Source organism: Lissotriton vulgaris, chromosome 12 (genome assembly GCF_964263255.1).
Source record: "Lissotriton vulgaris chromosome 12, aLisVul1.2, whole genome shotgun sequence".
Taxonomy (NCBI): domain Eukaryota; kingdom Metazoa; phylum Chordata; class Amphibia; order Caudata; family Salamandridae; genus Lissotriton; species Lissotriton vulgaris.
In genome coordinates, this window is record NC_141700.1 from 294,346,587 (window position 1) to 294,363,752 (window position 17,166).

The following is a 17,166-nucleotide window of genomic DNA, read 5'->3' on the forward strand; positions in this document are numbered from 1 at the left end:
TAAACGAAAGTGCTCTGAACGCGTCTGAATACGAAGACGCGTTCCGATTCCATTCGTTTCAAATTGATAAGGGAACGTGACTTGCTTCCAGAGAAAGGCGGAGAACTCCGCAGAGGAGAAAGTCCAGAGCGCTGAAAAAACAAGATTGCGTTGTGCTGTTTAAACAACGCCTATTTTGTGGACATCATTTCGTCTTGGCTTCACCCTGGAATAACGTTCGGAATCCTTCCGTTTCTTTTGCACAAAGACACATACCGTCTTCCAATGAACTTTGAAGAGGACAGTTTAAATCCTTGTGTCATTTCATTTCTTTTGAGAAGAAGAGGGAAAGAATCGCCCTGTGTAGCTGCATATCATTGGTAAGGGAATACATAGATGTCTTGCATATGTTAGTTACCCTTCAGGAAAGAATAGATGATATATCTTGTGCGTTATCTTCCCCTTCTGCAGAGTGGAAGCCCTTCCTGGTAACTAGCAGTTCTTTCGCCAGACCTTGAGGGATCCACAGAGATCACAGCTCTTAATTATTTGTCCACTTCCCTTTTTCCCGGGGCGCGAGTTCACGCAGAGGTTTCAAACACCCTTTGTTGGGAATCGTGCTCGGGAGTTATTGGGAGGCATTTCATCTGACGTCGTCTCCGCTGGCCACAAGGTGAAGGTTAGTGGCAATTGTTATCCTTGAGCTGCTGCCGATCCCGACACCTTGCCAGGGCAGGGGTGCCTGCCCTGGAGCTGGTGGACAGGTCAATGGGGGCTTCCTCACTCTGCCCCTCCTCCACAGGCTCAGTCTCCCCCTGCAGGCCCTCCCCGGTGGCATGGGAATCAGCCTGACCCTCTACCTCAATGGCCTTGGACACCTCCCCTGGACCCACCGCCGGCACAGGGGGCCGCGAAAGGCTGCCCCTCCCCCTCCCCCGCTCCAAGCGGATTGTGAACAGGCCCCAGAAGCTGGGGCGGGGGGGCCGTGCCCCTCACAGCAGCCCCGGAGGCCCCAGGCAGGAACTCAATCGGAGGGTAGGCCCGCGGGGGCAGGCTCTTACGCTTCCCGCCCCTCGCCAGGTCCCTGGGCCCTCCGCCCTCCCCTCCGATCGGTTTCCTGCCCATTAGCGTCTGGCTCGTCGTCGAGACACACCACAACCGCGGCCTTGACCCCCACTGAGGCCGCTCGCGTGCCCCTGGTGGCCCCCACCCACGCCTGCCCCAACACACCTGGCTGCAGTAAATCTTTGCGCCCGGCCCGCGCCAACAACAGCAGGGCCGCCCAGACCTCCTCACCCGACATGGCGCAAAGTCTCACGCTTCCGGCGTGTAAAGAGGAACGGCTGCCGTGGAAACAGCCCCCGACGACAATGCGTACTCCACAGCGCACTAAATTAGCTAAACTTTGCAAAAATACCCTACACTGGACAAATCCCTTTCTTTTTCTCCCTCTCGATGGTGCCAGGCGCAGGAAGAGGAAGTTCCCTTCCTCCCCTGCGCTTATATACCCACCCCCTAACTCCTCCCCTTCCTGTCCTATCCCGCGCGAATGACCCCGGGGGAAGACTAGTCTGCGACTGTGCTTCCCCCGGTACCCGGCATTGCGGCGTGCAGCCCGGAGACGTGGTATGCCCTCCAACCACGTAGATTCCAAATACGTTAAACTTAGAGCGAAGTGACACTCTATTCCGGACGCACAGTAGATTTCTAATGCTGTTCACAACAGTTACCAAGAAATTTTCACGTTCAAAAACTTTTATTGAAAGTATTCTTGAAAGTATTCCACCATTTCATTAGATTGAAAGTACTTCTCATGTCACGAGGGAGACAATTCGTTATGCAAACTCAAAGTTTCGAATGCTCCAGATATGCCATTCCAAGCCTTTTTCTGAGACACAAAGTTTACATAAAACATCCTCAGTCGTAGTAGCTCAGTCATGTTCCCAATGCATTTCGGGCCTAAATTTAGCCCTTCTTCAGGGGTTTACTGAAATTATTCAAAACAACGAGCATTTACACTTTATATTCCAACCTTTGTGCTTTACAAAAATTATTCGACATTGCATCAACAGATTCATGCTAGGTTATAATTGTACGCCTTAATCAACGTTTTCCCGCTAACTGTGTAACCGTGCGCATTCCAAAATTATTAAACACCCTTCTTCCGAACTGCGTGCCCCTCCCTTTCTCCCCATTACCAACATCAAACCCCCACTAACCATTCACCATTACCTCATGTTCTTAAATTAACCCGCTATTCGTGAGCCTTGCTAAACCAGCCTTCTTCCATAGCTCCATTTGTTCTTAGATTGGTCTCCTTCGTGCAATGTTCTTGGGTTTCCCAAAGCAATCTACTGCTTCCTGTCCTCTCCCTTTTCAACTCGTGTATGTTTTCACCACCCCTTCAGTTTAGCCAATTATTTCCCTCTCCTTTCCCCATGGTCCTACAAATCCCAAGGTGCACTGCTGATGATGCATCGATGTTATTAATGAAAGATATTAACTCACAAAAGTATTTCTCACACCCTGCGCACTGCCTCCAATGCCTTAATAAAATACCCCGCCCACTCTAAGATGTAAATATGTCACGTTGATTAATGTTTTACAGCAGATTCATCAGTAGATTGCTTTGGGAAATACAAGAACATTGCAGGAAGGAGACCAATTTAAAAACAAGTTTAACGATGTTGTAGAGTAAAGCACCTTGAAGGCCTTACTGTTCTCCGGCACAATTATGCCCTGAAGCCATTGTCACTGTCAATCTGTTCCCTTTGTTGGGAAGTTCCATGTGCTTTACTCTACACCAGGCATAACATGGCCAGGAAGGGTTCACTGGTGTTGATTCAGCTACTTTAACCTCAGGAACATTGACGCAGAAACCTGTCGGCTCATCATCCAGGGACACTTGCCAACTAAACTTAAATGTTACATTGGTCATATGCCAAGGATGTCTCTGTCCCACATCTTTGAGGTAGCCAAGTTTGACACACTCACCCAGGTTCATACCTGGACTTCCTGGAAGGCTGGAAGGTTAATCTTTTCAGCGGTGCCCTTTACTGGGAAATTTCCTTCCCAGGAGTAGGATGCAGACCTGTCAGACCATGAAACGGTCCAATATTGGTTGCCTGTGACTAAAGTGCTAAAAGAAGGGACAAACTGGCCTTCTATTCCATGTGGTATTTGCATAGTGAGCTGGAGCCTTGAAAGCCAGTTTTGAAAGTGCAAAGCCGCTCCTTGTTCCTTTGTCACTTTCTCCAGATCCCTGTTGTTAATTGCAGCAAATGCTGGGGTGCTTCAAGAGAGAGAGAAAAGTGGAGAGAAGTAGAGGGTGAGAAAGATCATAGCGGGAGTAGAGAGAGGTGAAAAGGAGTGAGTGAGAATGGATGGATAGAAAAAGAGAGCTAGAGCATAGAGAGAGAGGGTAGGGAGCGGAGCTAGTTTTGTGCATTTTTGCCGGACCTGATTTTGTCTTCCCACTACAGCCATGTTTGTACCTATATCCATTTCACTACAAGAAGTCCCCGCACTCATAAAACAAGTAGAGTAGACTGTTTTCTTCCAATGTCAATGTTTTCTGTTATGGTTTGTTGAGAAAAAAGAATATGGGCAATGTAAAAGGTCCCAGATATAACACGTAGTGCCACTGTCCATTTATCAACATCTGTAACTACACAGAGGAGGGTTAACCTTTTCTGTTGTGATCCTTTTCTACTGAAAGATCAGTTACAGTTCCTGACATATGTTGAGATATTTGTAGGATCCACACCCAGGTAAATGAATGGGATCCTAGCATATCTTCAATATTATGGAAGGATCTTCACCCACGGGTACTACCTGTGTCATGCTTCATAATTGGATCCTCACCCACTACATCTAGTGTGGATGGATGGGCTCAACCAAGTTTGTAAGCGGAGCTCTTGATTAAGGATGAGGGATTTGTTTGTGTGAATTAAAATTGCCTTCTGGATCCTAACTCCGTTTTACATTGAGATCCTTTGGCAGGGTTAAAAAACAGAAAGATGTTCTTGGGTATTATAACCCGTAACGTCAGTGGGTCTTTGCAGGTTAACAGGCACGATGACCTCTTGATGCAAGTGTGACTATAGAGGACATCACCCCTCCCAGGCCAGGGAGCTGGTATCCACTAAAATTAGTGTGTAATATACTTTAGGCAAATAGGCCAGTCTATTAGGGATCCTTGGCCCTGAGAAATGCCCAAAACCTGGGTAGGAAAACTACAGAGGCCTAAAAATGTTGTCTTAGGATATGGATTGAGCCATTGTCCTCAATGGCTATTTCTTTGATGATTTTAGATATACCTAAGGTCCCCAACATTAGAGGTGATACACCCTGGTTCCTGAAGGTATTTTTTAACTTATCTGGATCCCACCATCTGTCCAGGTGAACCTTTATCTAAGAACTCCCTTCCTTTCCTTTAACACCATCGCTGCTTGAGGATTTCCCCTCCTGTGCTGAAGGTCAATGGAAACGGGTGTGGTCATGACGAGCTCAGCTCGTCATGAGTGCAGCTCAACTTTGCCTCATGACGAGCTCAGCTCGTCATGAGCCTGGAAGGGGTTAAGTCCATCAGTAAGGGGAGTCTGCCTTGGTGGGATTGTCCCACCAGGGTGGCGAATGGTTGCCTGTGATGAAGCATGACACCATGTGTGTGAGGTCTTCCCATGTAATCTGAGGGAATTCCCGTGACGCCCAACTAGGGCTCTGACTTCAACTTCAAATTAGAAAAAAAGTTCCTATCTTGCTTGAGCTACCGTACCTTGTTGTGTTTGAGTGTTTCATTCAGGAAGGATGTGCGGTGGCTTTGCCTCCCCCTTTCTATCGGTGTGTTTAACGGTGTAAGACACAATCACCACAACCTTTTCCAATCACATTGCAGCACATTAATGAAAGGCAGAAATAAGGTAGAACTTTTGGGACATGCAAATAAGTGAAGATCCAAAATGACTCTCATGATTGGTACCTGATGGACTCCTTAGAACGTCAGCATCTCTTGCTTTCACCCAATTCTTTAGATGATAAAGTATGGAATGAATATTAATTGTAACGACTCAAAAGTGTCCAAGATGGACAACAGGTGAAAATATGAAGTACAGAATGAGAAAATAAAAAAAACAATTGTGTTACTTACATAATTATTCTAATTTCTTGACTTTTAGGTAGGCCCGAAAACTACTCCGAGCAGCACCCAGTGCCTCTGCACCCACCTCACCTTCTTTGGAAGTTCCTTCATTGTGATGCCCAATGCTATTGACGTCACCAAAACATTAGAACTCTTTGCCACCTTTGTGGATAACCCAGTGGTAGTTACCACTGTTGGCTGCATCGTCGTCATTTATGTTTTGGTTGTTATTTGGGCAAGAAGAAAAGATATTCAAGACAATGCCAAGGTATGTTTTCTGCTGGAACTGTTTACTGTCTGTCAGAACAGTCTGCCTGTTCTAATTGCTCACTTTCCTGTCATTTCTTCCCTCAGAAGTCTGCTTGTGACAACAAGCGAGGTTAACTATTTAAATTCAGGAAATACACCTTTTTACTTGACATGGGTGAATCATAAATTATAACTAGCCGTGTACTTTCAAAGATGGATCTTCATCAACCTATCCTGTTTTTCAGCATTTGTTTCTGTTCTCTGCTATTTATAGAAACACCCTAAGGAGAAATGGTTGAGGTAGACTGCAAACATGTTTGGATAGCATATTTTCTGTATGTAAATCAGAAACCTAACAAAACGAAAACCTGTTTTCAATGGAGAATTTAGCAACACAACTGTATACCTTTAGTAGCTCACTTTCTTGCATTTGTTTTGGTGACTCTTTTCATTAGTTTTGGTTGTCTACAATCATACATCATGTCACAGTTACAACCATACAACCTGTCATTTGGCTCATACCATCACACTTCCCAAGCAAGCTAGTGAATTGGCACATCAAGGCAGTGAGCTTCAAAGGCTGCACTGCCTCTGATTGGCATCAGGGCTGAATCCCCGGGGCCTGATAAAATTGAACTGACTGTCATGGCTTGGTCCTGGGACCCAGATCACTTTTACCCTGCAAGGGTACAACGCAACTCGACTTGCAAGTGATCAATTGTCACAAGTGGTTTTTCACATTGACCGCAACGCTACATTTTCACTGTATTATTTTGCAGTGATTTTATAATGCTTCAAAAATCTGTAACTCAGGTTATATGTATGCTATTTCATTTGCTTTGGTGTCTAAATTGAGATAAAAATACACTCTATTTTTATAAAATGGCCTCTTTTTTCTCTCAAATCGTGTCAATTACTATTCGTCTATCTTGATACTCTAAAATGCTTAACACGTGTTCCTCTAGTAAAACCTGACTGCTCTTTGCCATACTACCAGGGCTGAGCTAAGGATTTTTTAGTGCGAGTCCAAGGACCATTTTTGGGGTATTGGGATAGTATTACATGGTGGGGTCTAACCCCCACCCCCCACAATGCTCCACTTTCCTACAGTTCCTACAGTGATGCTTGCAAAAACCTGTGCAGGCCTGGGTGAAGGTTGTCTAACACAATTCAGTCTCTTTGCAGCTATTATACTCAAAGTGACTCTAGAGATGTCGCCTCAGTTTGACATCCTACATAACATTCTTTTTGCTCTCAATAGTCCAGCCCTCCTCCTCAGAAAAGTTGAATGTGGCAGCTGATCTTTTTTTGACTTATTTCCCACCTTTTCCCACCTTTTCAAAACGATCATGTCTGTCTACAAGCTGACAGGGAGAGGGGGGGGTGTTTGTGGTTGGCATGGTGAGCCAGAAGAAGCCTTCTGCAGTTCTAACCAGCAGAGAGTAAGTCTGCATCTGTCCAGAGGGCCAAACACTCAAATGTGAAAGGACAGTCATGTCTCAGTCTGATCCAGAATCTTACTGTCAGGAGCCAGAATGTGATATCTTAGCTAAGCTGTCCAACATGTTTCTCAGAGAGATCAGAGAAGGTTCACCTGATCTGCTGCAGTATGTGGTGCTGAATGGGCTCTGAGGTAAGGTCCTTTTTGGTGGCAGGCATGGACAGTAACACTAACAAAAAAACAACTTGCTGTGATCAGCTACGCACAAGGCCCACTAAGGAGGCATGGTCATACAATGCAGCCCCTGCATGAGGAAACTGAAAATGCACCTTGCAGGGGTCATGGAGCGGTTAACACCATGAACATAAATGCGATTTCATGCTGTCAGCTGTACTCACCTTAAATGTGTGACTCAATTTGGACCATGCAGTGATGCGCAAAATATTCTGATATGCGTTAGTTTAACCCAAGATGCGTGACACTTGGCAGAGCTGCCTGCAAGCTCTCTGTTCACACTGGGGGTATTTCAAATTTAGACAGGATTTGACTGTATGGGTGTGAATGGTGGTTGGAATGCCACTTGGTTTTACATAGCATTTACAAAGAAATGTTACCATTAATAATTAACACGCATTTAGTTGTTGTTCTGCCATCACCACAGGTATGTCTGACGATTGTCACCTAAAATATTCCTTCCATCATCTTTTGAGCCTATTTTCCTATTTCGAGAGCAGTCATGTTTTATTCTAAGATACATAAGAACACCTTAAAGATTTTTGAAATGATTTTGGACCAAGCATAAAATTTTGGCTTGCTATCAGGGCCGATAATCAATTTCAAGAAAATGTTCTTTTCTTTGCTCCTAGGTTACACAGGGAGTTTTAGCAATATCCATATCAAAGTTCCTGAAAGTCCCTTACATATTTTGTGCATTTGGTTTAGCTGGGGCACATTGGTTACATAAATACCTCAAAATGTACAATCTGCGTTGTTGATCATGTTGCCTTGCTAACATTTAGATTTCCATATTTTAGTCAGGGTGGATTACACCAAGCAACGAAAATATAACTGTTCTGAGAATGGGTGATGTGATGTATGAATAAGGGCAAAAACAGTACATTAACAACACTGGTACACATCCTCCAAAGTCTGAAATGGACAATTAAAATAGAAAAGGTTAATATTTTTTCAGAATTTCCAGTTATTGGTAATGGAATTCATTAGTCATGATTTGACTAAACCTTTGTGGTGTGACCCAGGAGTAGATTTGAAAAGTAGGACAGGTATATGTAGAAAACAGCTTCTTCCGGTTACGAATTGTGTTATAAGGTGGAAAGCGACAAAATGGGCTCTCATTTATTGTGTTACTGGAAGTTGGGGATTAGGGAACCCGGATAAACACTGAGAAGGGCTCCTGATGCTTCCTGATTTGCACCCTGAAAATAAAGCTGTAAAGTATTTAAGTGACAGAGGTAAGTGAATTTCAAATTTTCCAATGTCAGGCTCTTTAAATTATAGGATAAGATCCAAGTGTCAAGGGGTGCTTTGGAGTACAGGGTCTGAGTCAGAATGGGCTTAGGCATGCAGGCATTCAAGACTCGTTTCTGGAAATATTAGATTTAAGCAGATTGATTGGCAGTGCTTAATGGGACCTTACATCACCATTATACTACATAAAATTCACCAGCAAAGGTCATCTTTGTGTTTCATATGTGAGAAGTGGCCAACACGTTTCTTGCACGTAATAGCACTCTTATGAAAGACTAAGGGGGTCATTACGATGGCGGAGGGACCGCCACCCCCAGCCGTGCGGTGGCGATCCCTCAGCCATCGAACAACAATTCACCGCCCGCCAGATTAGAATGTGGGACGATCAGACCGTGGCAGATGCAAAGATTGCCTGCTACGGATCCGCCACAGGCAATCGTGACGATTGCCTGATGGAGCGGTCTGCATACGTAAAAAAGTGGCAGTGCCTATCTGGCACCGTCCGCCAAATTACGATGCTGGCTACAGCCAGCCTTTCCATGGCAGGAAAACCGCCATGGAAAGGCTGGCGGGGATTGGTTTCAGGGGCCCGTTACAGGCCCCCCTTGTGTTGGAGGGAGATGTGGGTGCACTGGCGGGTTACCCAAGGTAACCCCTACATTTTACTGCGCTAAGTAGCAGGCACCTCGTGGTGCCTGTCACGTAGTGCAGTGAAATGCACGACCTGCATTTTTGACATCGCAGCAGGCGCTGCAGTCAGCAGCACCCTTCCGCAATGTTAAATTGCAAGATGCGACCACCATGGTGGTGGTCGCATCCTAATTTGGAGTGAAGGACACTGTGGAGCCATGGCCGGCGGTCCCAATCCCCACCACGATGGCAGGCAGGCTCTAGTCCGTCCGCCATCATAATGACCCCCTAAGACATGAGAAGAATTAAACCATACTCTCCTATAAAGGTTAAGAATGTCCATTATTCTGTCCATTATTCTTTCTCTTCGTCATCAGATGTACATAGAATGTTACAACAATGTGTTCATCCAATTATTAGTGATCGTATCCTGCATGACAGCACCTATAATTTGCTTTACATGATTCCCCTTTTTTATTAAAGACATGTTAGCTGCACAATACGTTGACGTTGATTAAATTCTACATTATATATGCTATTCGAAGGAGGAATAGCATTGATTGAGGGATTCGGTTTTCAGATTCACTTCATGGTTAAATGCTCAGTAAGAATTGTAAATCAAAATCCCAGATATCTTCTCTGATCCTGGACAAGGTACTGTAAAAATGGTAGAAATAAGAGGGAGAGACCTATTTCTAAACAGATGCTGAAGGGATGGTGTGTTTGAATTTATTCAACACTGGTAAATGTATGTGTCATACCGTATGATTGCAATGACATTCTCTACAAAGTCTATTACAATTATTCGCTATCTCTTTGCTATACAACAGGTGATCACCCCTGTCGGGGGAGTATTGTGAGTGCCCACTGATTCCTCCAGCAAGGGCTAGCTTAAATTCAATTTCATAATCACAATGCCTGTATGTAAATTACTTTTTAATTATATTAGATACATTTATATTTATATTTAATCTTATCAGATTATCCAATCAAAAAACACTCAAGTAATTAAATGATTCAGCTGCTGTAAGGGAAGCTTTCAGTATAACTACTATGCTTAGTTAATCACGTCATATTACTAATACCATTAACATTGCTATTATTATATTATATTGCTTTCCAATATATTTTGCTTTCTTTTTACAATACAATATACTCTATCATTGTTTTAGTGAAATGCATTATTCAATCCCTAAGTAGTTTCCACAACTGTATGTACATTTCATAGAAGGAATAGTACATGAATGTATACATGAATACATCAAGTTTAATATGTTTATGCTAATTTTAAGTAGTTTTAGGTGGTTAGATACTACTGAAACCATTTATTAATACACCAGTTTCCCATATCTGTTGTAGTTTGCTGTATGGATGAACATGATAGAGTTAGTCTGAATGTGCTATCTGTGTAAGCAAAAATTACATTACAGCTACTTAGACTTATTTTCTTTTGAGGCCCTGTCATAATATAGATCTGGATGGCACTAAATATCTGCGTTCCCAAAGAGGCGGTCCATCATGTGCATGAGAGCAACTTTGACCCTGCACCACGCTGTATTAAAGACACAGGCAAAAAAGCACTTTTATGGCATTCTCTTTATGTGCCAATTAGATTACAGAGTGTAATTTTTCCCTGAGAGGGCCGCTTGGTAGGTGGTATGCAGTGCTTAATTTGAGCTGATGGTTTCCGGTGCTCAGCACCGGCACTTAATTGTTAGCACTGGCGCTTATGACAGTCTGCCACATGGTGTCACTGTATGCCTAATTTAGGTATGAGCACAACAACAGTTGTTTATTAATACAATGTACATTAACAATGACTAATGTGTGCCACCCAATCCATTCTTATAGCTTTGGGGGCTTAAAATAGTATACATCATCAAATTTTTAAGGGTGTGATGGTTAGTACTTTTGTTGGTACTGTAGTTGGCAGCGCTGGCAGGGGCACTGGAAGGTGCAAGCTGCACTGTCCTCCTGATGAGGGCCTAACCCTTATTTTGTACAAATTAGGCGCTGGTTGTACGGTGATTCCAGGGACCCTGCAGAGTATCCCTCACATGTGAATTCACTCACTAACTGCACCACCCTCCTTTCAAGGTCCTCAACCCCCTCCTCAAATAAATACCCTCTAGTCTCTCTGTATTGAAAGACAAATCGCCAGTTTTAAACCATCAATCCACCTTTTAATGCTGTACAGTCCATACTACAGGCACAAATTCTCACCTGCACTAGGGCAACATATTTTTCTCCATAATAAGGTACTCTGTTCAGGTGTATGCGTAGCACAACCGATGAAGGGTGCGCCATGTTGCAGACTAGAACACGATGTGCGATCTGTAACTCAGCACCTGGAGACTGCTAAATCCAAAATCCAGATAATGTAGTCATTGCTCAGCATTTCACAAATTGTTTTCCACAATTTAGTATTTTCTGGTCAATCAGTATGTCTCTAGATCAACTTTACACACTGATATCAGCTTTGCTTGTATTAGATCACGTCTCAATTTAAAAAACATCTTAATAGAAACTGAGAGAAGATAACAGCTAAACTGGAGATTGATCTATTGTGCTTAAATATAGGGTAAAAACAAAATTAGCGGTAAAACAATTCCCTGTGCAGTTTATACAAAGAAACAGAACACAGTGAACTAATATCATTCAAAAAAATAAAAGAACAAGAATTGAAACTCAGTTATTCATCCTACCCATCCTCTCAATGAGGACAGAATTGGAGAAAATGAAATATATTATATATATATATATATATATATATATATATATATATATATATATATATATATATATATATATATATATATATATATATATATATATATATATAGTTTGTTTTTGTTTTTTAAAGTTGACTCTTTATTCTTTATTTGTGAAAAACAGAAGGAATGTGAACAAACTATTGACTCTACAACCACACAACACAAAAATTATTGGAATGAAAAAGGGTAAATGTATACTAGTTTACCTAAGCACTGTCACAACCTTTGCAATTCCGGCCAAAGGACGTCATGGTTTAATCTCATCTTCTAGATCAGGGTTCTCCTAAATCGGTCCCGGTGTGCCGGATCCATGCCAGATTTATACGATGGAAAAATGACAACTGATGGATAGAATGTTGAACAATGTCAAACTTTTACCCTAGTACAGAGATCTGGGCCTAAATCAATCATTGTTTTGCTCCCCATGCCATTCCAGTTTGAACCCAGCCATATGCAAATCATTCTGTACCTTGAACCCCTTAGTAACATTCAAGCCCAAACTGCCAGTCCAGATCCTCCCTGAACTGGAAGGAAGCATCCTGGGACCGGTTTCAGGGTTTCATCCCGCATCAGCCAGGCTAGTTTGACTCCAGTGGCATGGAGAGCATGGGACCCATGTCTGGGCGTACCTGTCCCACTTAGGGTGATAAATGCAAAAAGAACAACTGAAGGACAGAATGTTGAACAATGTCAAACTTTCATCCCAGTACAGAGATCTGGGCCTAATCCATAGTTGTTTTGCTCCCATGACATTCCAGTTTGAAAATTGGGGTGGGTGCATAGTGAGCAAAAGAACAATTAATTTAACCCAGATCTCTTGACCGGGGATGAATGCTTGATTCGTTCAGCATTCCGTCCATCATTTCTTGCTGCAGCAGATTTTTAAGATAACTGCATTTATCTAATAGGATCTGCTGAAACTCTGGCATGGATCCGGCCCTCCAGGACCGACTTTGGAGAACCCTGTGCTAGATAGTCCTACTTTCTATATCACACTCCAGAACAGTAGGGAACACCTGATTCTTTAAACAGGGGAAGTGGGGTGTGGGATTAGAGAGAAATGGGGTGTGGGATTAGAGAGAAAGTGCACATTTGTTTGCAGTCGGATGGCTGATAGAAGACCTAGACTGAATTACCTGAGATAGAAGATGGCACAGCTTCACAGAGGCACGATAGGACTCAGTGTCAAGAGAGAGAACAAAAGAGACAGTGAGTATCAGATAATGGGAGAAGGGTTCTTATAACAGGTAAGGATGGAAACACTTGATGCGTTTTACCAGGTGTGAGGCAAAGCATTGCTGTAACTAGCCCTCAGGCAAACGCAGACATTTACCAGTGTACCGAAAACGAGTAGCTCCCCTCACCACTGGAACCCTGAACCATATTCACTAAACCAAAAAGCGAATTCCAAAGCCAGGACTAAACAGGTTATTGACAATCCAATCAGAGGGGATAACTGGAGCAAGGTAAAAAACTGGAGCGGAGTCAAAATACCAAAATTCTTCCTAAAACAAATACAGATTTGAGAACAAAGAAGTGGAAAAAGGAAGACCAAAGAAACAGACAAAGTGGAAAACACCAAATGTGTGGGAATGGAATTTCAAAAGCGAACTGTAAGGTGACACACGAGAATTGAAACAATCTATGTCATCAGACAAGTTCTTCTGCGTCCACTAACCCTTTAAAGGTCTCTGATCTCTCCAGCCTGAGAGTCAATTACTGGTCCTGTGGAGGTTCGGGCTGTGTATATCAGACCCTGCCTGGAAGCTGCTGTACTCCATGATTGTAGTCTCTATTGCCTCTTTCTCCATTTACTTCATGAGTTGTGTTTCCTAACTCTCTTATCTGGTGTCTTAACTTGAAATCAGACTACTTGGAGGGATGTTTATTATTTATCAGTAGTGAAAAGCGAAAAATAAGAACTGTGTGTTGCTGTGAATATAAATATAATTACCTATGTTCCTTGTGTGTGCTTCCTGTCACTGTATCTATTCAACGCTAGACTAATAATAATAATGCCTCTTAATTCGCTCACTGGAATGTAGATACTGGTATAGAAAATGCACATATATGAGATACATGTGCTCTGCTGTTAAAGTGGCACAATTATTATCCAACTCAAATAGACAAACTCTGCATATTTCCAGTTTTAGATGAAGAGCAAATGTTTGCGTTCTGGCAAAGCTAGAATGCAATTCATGCCTAGACTGAAACATTCATCATTCCTTGAAAGGTATAAAGGGGTTACATCAGATAAATGCCATCCTCTCTACACCTTGAATCAAATATAAGCAAATCCTTTGCCTGATTTTGCTCTCACTCTCATTAGCACTAATCTGAGGAGTACAGGCTGAAGATATGAACAACAGAAAGGGGCTCATGCCAAGCAAAACCAAACAGACTGGAAGCTTACAATGTAACCCTGAAAGAGGTCCTATGGACAGTCTCCTGTTTAGGTATATAGCAATCAAAGTGAAACCCAATTCTCCACAAGCAGCACTCTGTCTGGACATCAACTGTTGGTATATTAGCAAAGTACTTAGGCAGTGGATTAGGGAAATGCCCTCTGTATAAAATCACAACCATTCCAGCAATTGATTACAACTTTATGTATAGTCTGTTCATTTTAGGCAGTGCAACAATTTGAGTTTTAATAGTACATGCCTTTGAAGCCATGATATGCCAGCTAAGCATGTGGAATACAGTAAAATCAAATCTTCCCTACCAAGAACTTCTCCGGAAATGTACACAGATATAAACTCTGATGGGCATGTCTTTTGTGTTAATTTAAAATTTACTGAACTATTATTTTGACCTTTATTGGAAAAGATAGACAATGAAATGAATGATCAAGTTACATCTTTACAAACTAGCATCCTATCTAAGGTTGAAAAAGGTTGAGTGGCAAGTGCAGGGTGTGGATTGTGACTCAATTAAAAATGATCCATGTTCTGAATCCATGATCACTGCAGGGATCAATGATGGTGAATGGTAGGTGAATCTTCAAAAAGGCACCATTGATTAATGTGAGTACAGGAGCATGCCACTACTTTTCCTACAAAGCATAATAGACTAATACTTGGGCACTACTAAGTGCAATAAGCTAAGCACTACCAAACACTGTGCCTATGGGCTAAGCAAGTATGTGTGTTTATGTATGCCTTCCTTGTGAAACTTACCAGCCTGGCGGGGGTATGATTGGACTTAAACCAATAATAGGGGTTCAATATCTGTCCCTATGAAAGACTAGGAACCTGTGGGCAGTGGACAGGCTAAAGCATGTTAACTATCTCGGAGATGTATTGATAAGATAAAAATATTCAAATATATTGCTTTTAAACAACCATTCTGAAGGCACTGAAAATAAAGGGAAACTGGGGTGACCCTTAGGTATTTTTAGCTTCATAGACCAGAAAGGTAATTAGCGAAAGTGCTCCTACAAGACTGAGCCCATCCTGGTAATAGGGACCAGGTGAGAATCAATGAAGGAGCGTGTTACTATTATAGTGGGTATGGGGCTTCAAAAACAAAAGAGTACTATAGCGTACTATTCAGTTACGGGTATACATTTCTCAACACTGGGATCTCTTTTGGGTTTTAGGATGTTTGTGGAGCATTTTTTGTATTAAGGGGGTGGTATCCTATATCCCTATTTAAAAAAATCTTTCACCACCTCCTCCCTCATTTTCTGGATTCAAGTGAATGCCATGCTTGCAAAAATATATGACTGCATGCAAAGATTTCCCCTCTTCCCTCCTCCACAAATATATATGAATATACACTATAATGATAAAAAAGACACATGACTCTGGTGGCCCATGGAGGTTCACAAAACAGTAAATTAATTACTTATATTATTGTTTTGTATAGGTGTCAATCACGGTCCTGGAAGACAATGACCCGTTTGCTCAGTATCGCTACTTCGTTACAGTTTATACAGGACATCGAAGAGGAGCAGCTACAACTTCCAAGGTATTGGCGTGTTGGCGATCCTGCATAGTGTATGCATATGGTTGTATACTATGTTATATTAGCTGGATTACTAAGTGCACATACACACAGTGAGTAACAAGGTGGAAAAAGAGCACAATTGGGAGTCAGGAATTCAGCAATGAAAATTTGACTGACTAAAGGGTGCAGCCTTAAGAGCCTAACATCCCTTTCCACTTCATATCAAGAGGTAGCCTCTCATGTGATTTTCCTTTTTACTGCACTCATAAAGCAGTAGTTAAAATCTGGGCAGTCTGGCAGCAGCAACGCATGGTAAAACAGTGGAAGAACACTGAATAGACAAAGGCAACTACTCAAGAATTTCAACCCTGGGGACCAATGACAACGTCCAAGCAATGGAGATTTGATTCACTTAAAAGATTTCAGATGAGTATCATCCCACACAATTAGACAGGTACAAGGATTGTCCATTTGAAAAAATATGGAGATAATGTCTGTTAAATTCATGATATGTAATCATTCTCGGGTATACTCATTGTGGACATCTGGTCAACCTGGCAGGATTTTAGCATTCAGTTGACCGTTAAACCGATTGGTGGTAAAGAATAACAAACCTCCTAAATTTCAAGAATGATTAGTATTCTCATAAACATGTTTTCTATATGATTATAGGCCATCTTCCCAGAGTAAATCTAGATCAGTAGTTTAAACTACTATTGTTCTCTCTGATATTGATAACACTTTCAGGGTCACATCATTTGGTGTTTTCACATTGACACCTTTTTCAGTGCAATGTTTTTGTGCATAGCCCCATTATTGTTCTTTTCACTCAGCCACTAGCGGCACTCTTTCCTCCATATTAGTTCATCTACACACCGTTGAAATCTATTTCCCTGGGTGGGAAACAGAACAGTGGCGGCTCCTCCGCAATGTGGAGGAGCGTCGCCCCACAAGAAAAATAAAATGATAATAGCGCCAGGTTATTATCATTTTATTTTTCCCTAGCAATCTCCTGGTGCAGGCGGGGTGTGGCTGGTCTGGGCTGCCCACAGAGCTGAGGAGGAGTGGTGGCATTCCCCAAGTGCGCATGACTGCTTGGTTGACCGTCTTCGAACGGCCAAACAGGTTTGTGCACTGTGCATGTTCCCCACCAGGCTGTAATACACAGCCTGCTGAGGAACATGTCCAGCCTCCCATTCTCTGTGTGAACGCCAAGCCACTGCACTTAGACCAATCACAATGCTGCATTGCAGTGTTGTGATTGGTTTAGGGGAGGGCGCCTGGGTGCTTCCTGTTCCTGTGTCTGCAAGAAGGACGGAGGAGCGGCGGCTGCCAGTAAGGTAAGTTTTATTTCTTTTTCGTTTTTCCCTCTTTTTTTTTAAAGCCCTCCCACCCGCCTCACCACTGATGGCTGGTAACAGCCGCTACTGAAATATAACACTACAGCCATGCTGTTTCTGAGTGACACATTCTCGATTGTAGGAGGACGGCTCTGTCCCACAGTCTCCCTGAAA

The 17,166-nt window shown here is 42.7% G+C and overlaps 1 protein-coding gene across 1 annotated transcript in view; it reads left to right on the plus strand.

Moving 5' to 3' along the window:
- The window catches only part of LOC147673997 (polycystin-1-like protein 2), a 915,503-nt gene that overhangs the window by 529,516 nt on the left and 368,821 nt on the right, over positions 1–17,166 (plus strand). Inside the window, exons 24-25 of the mRNA XM_086945086.1 lie at positions 5,157–5,387; positions 15,572–15,673. Coding sequence (XP_086801212.1) covers positions 5,157–5,387; positions 15,572–15,673 — 333 coding nt within the window. The remainder of the gene's footprint in view (positions 1–5,156; positions 5,388–15,571; positions 15,674–17,166) is intronic.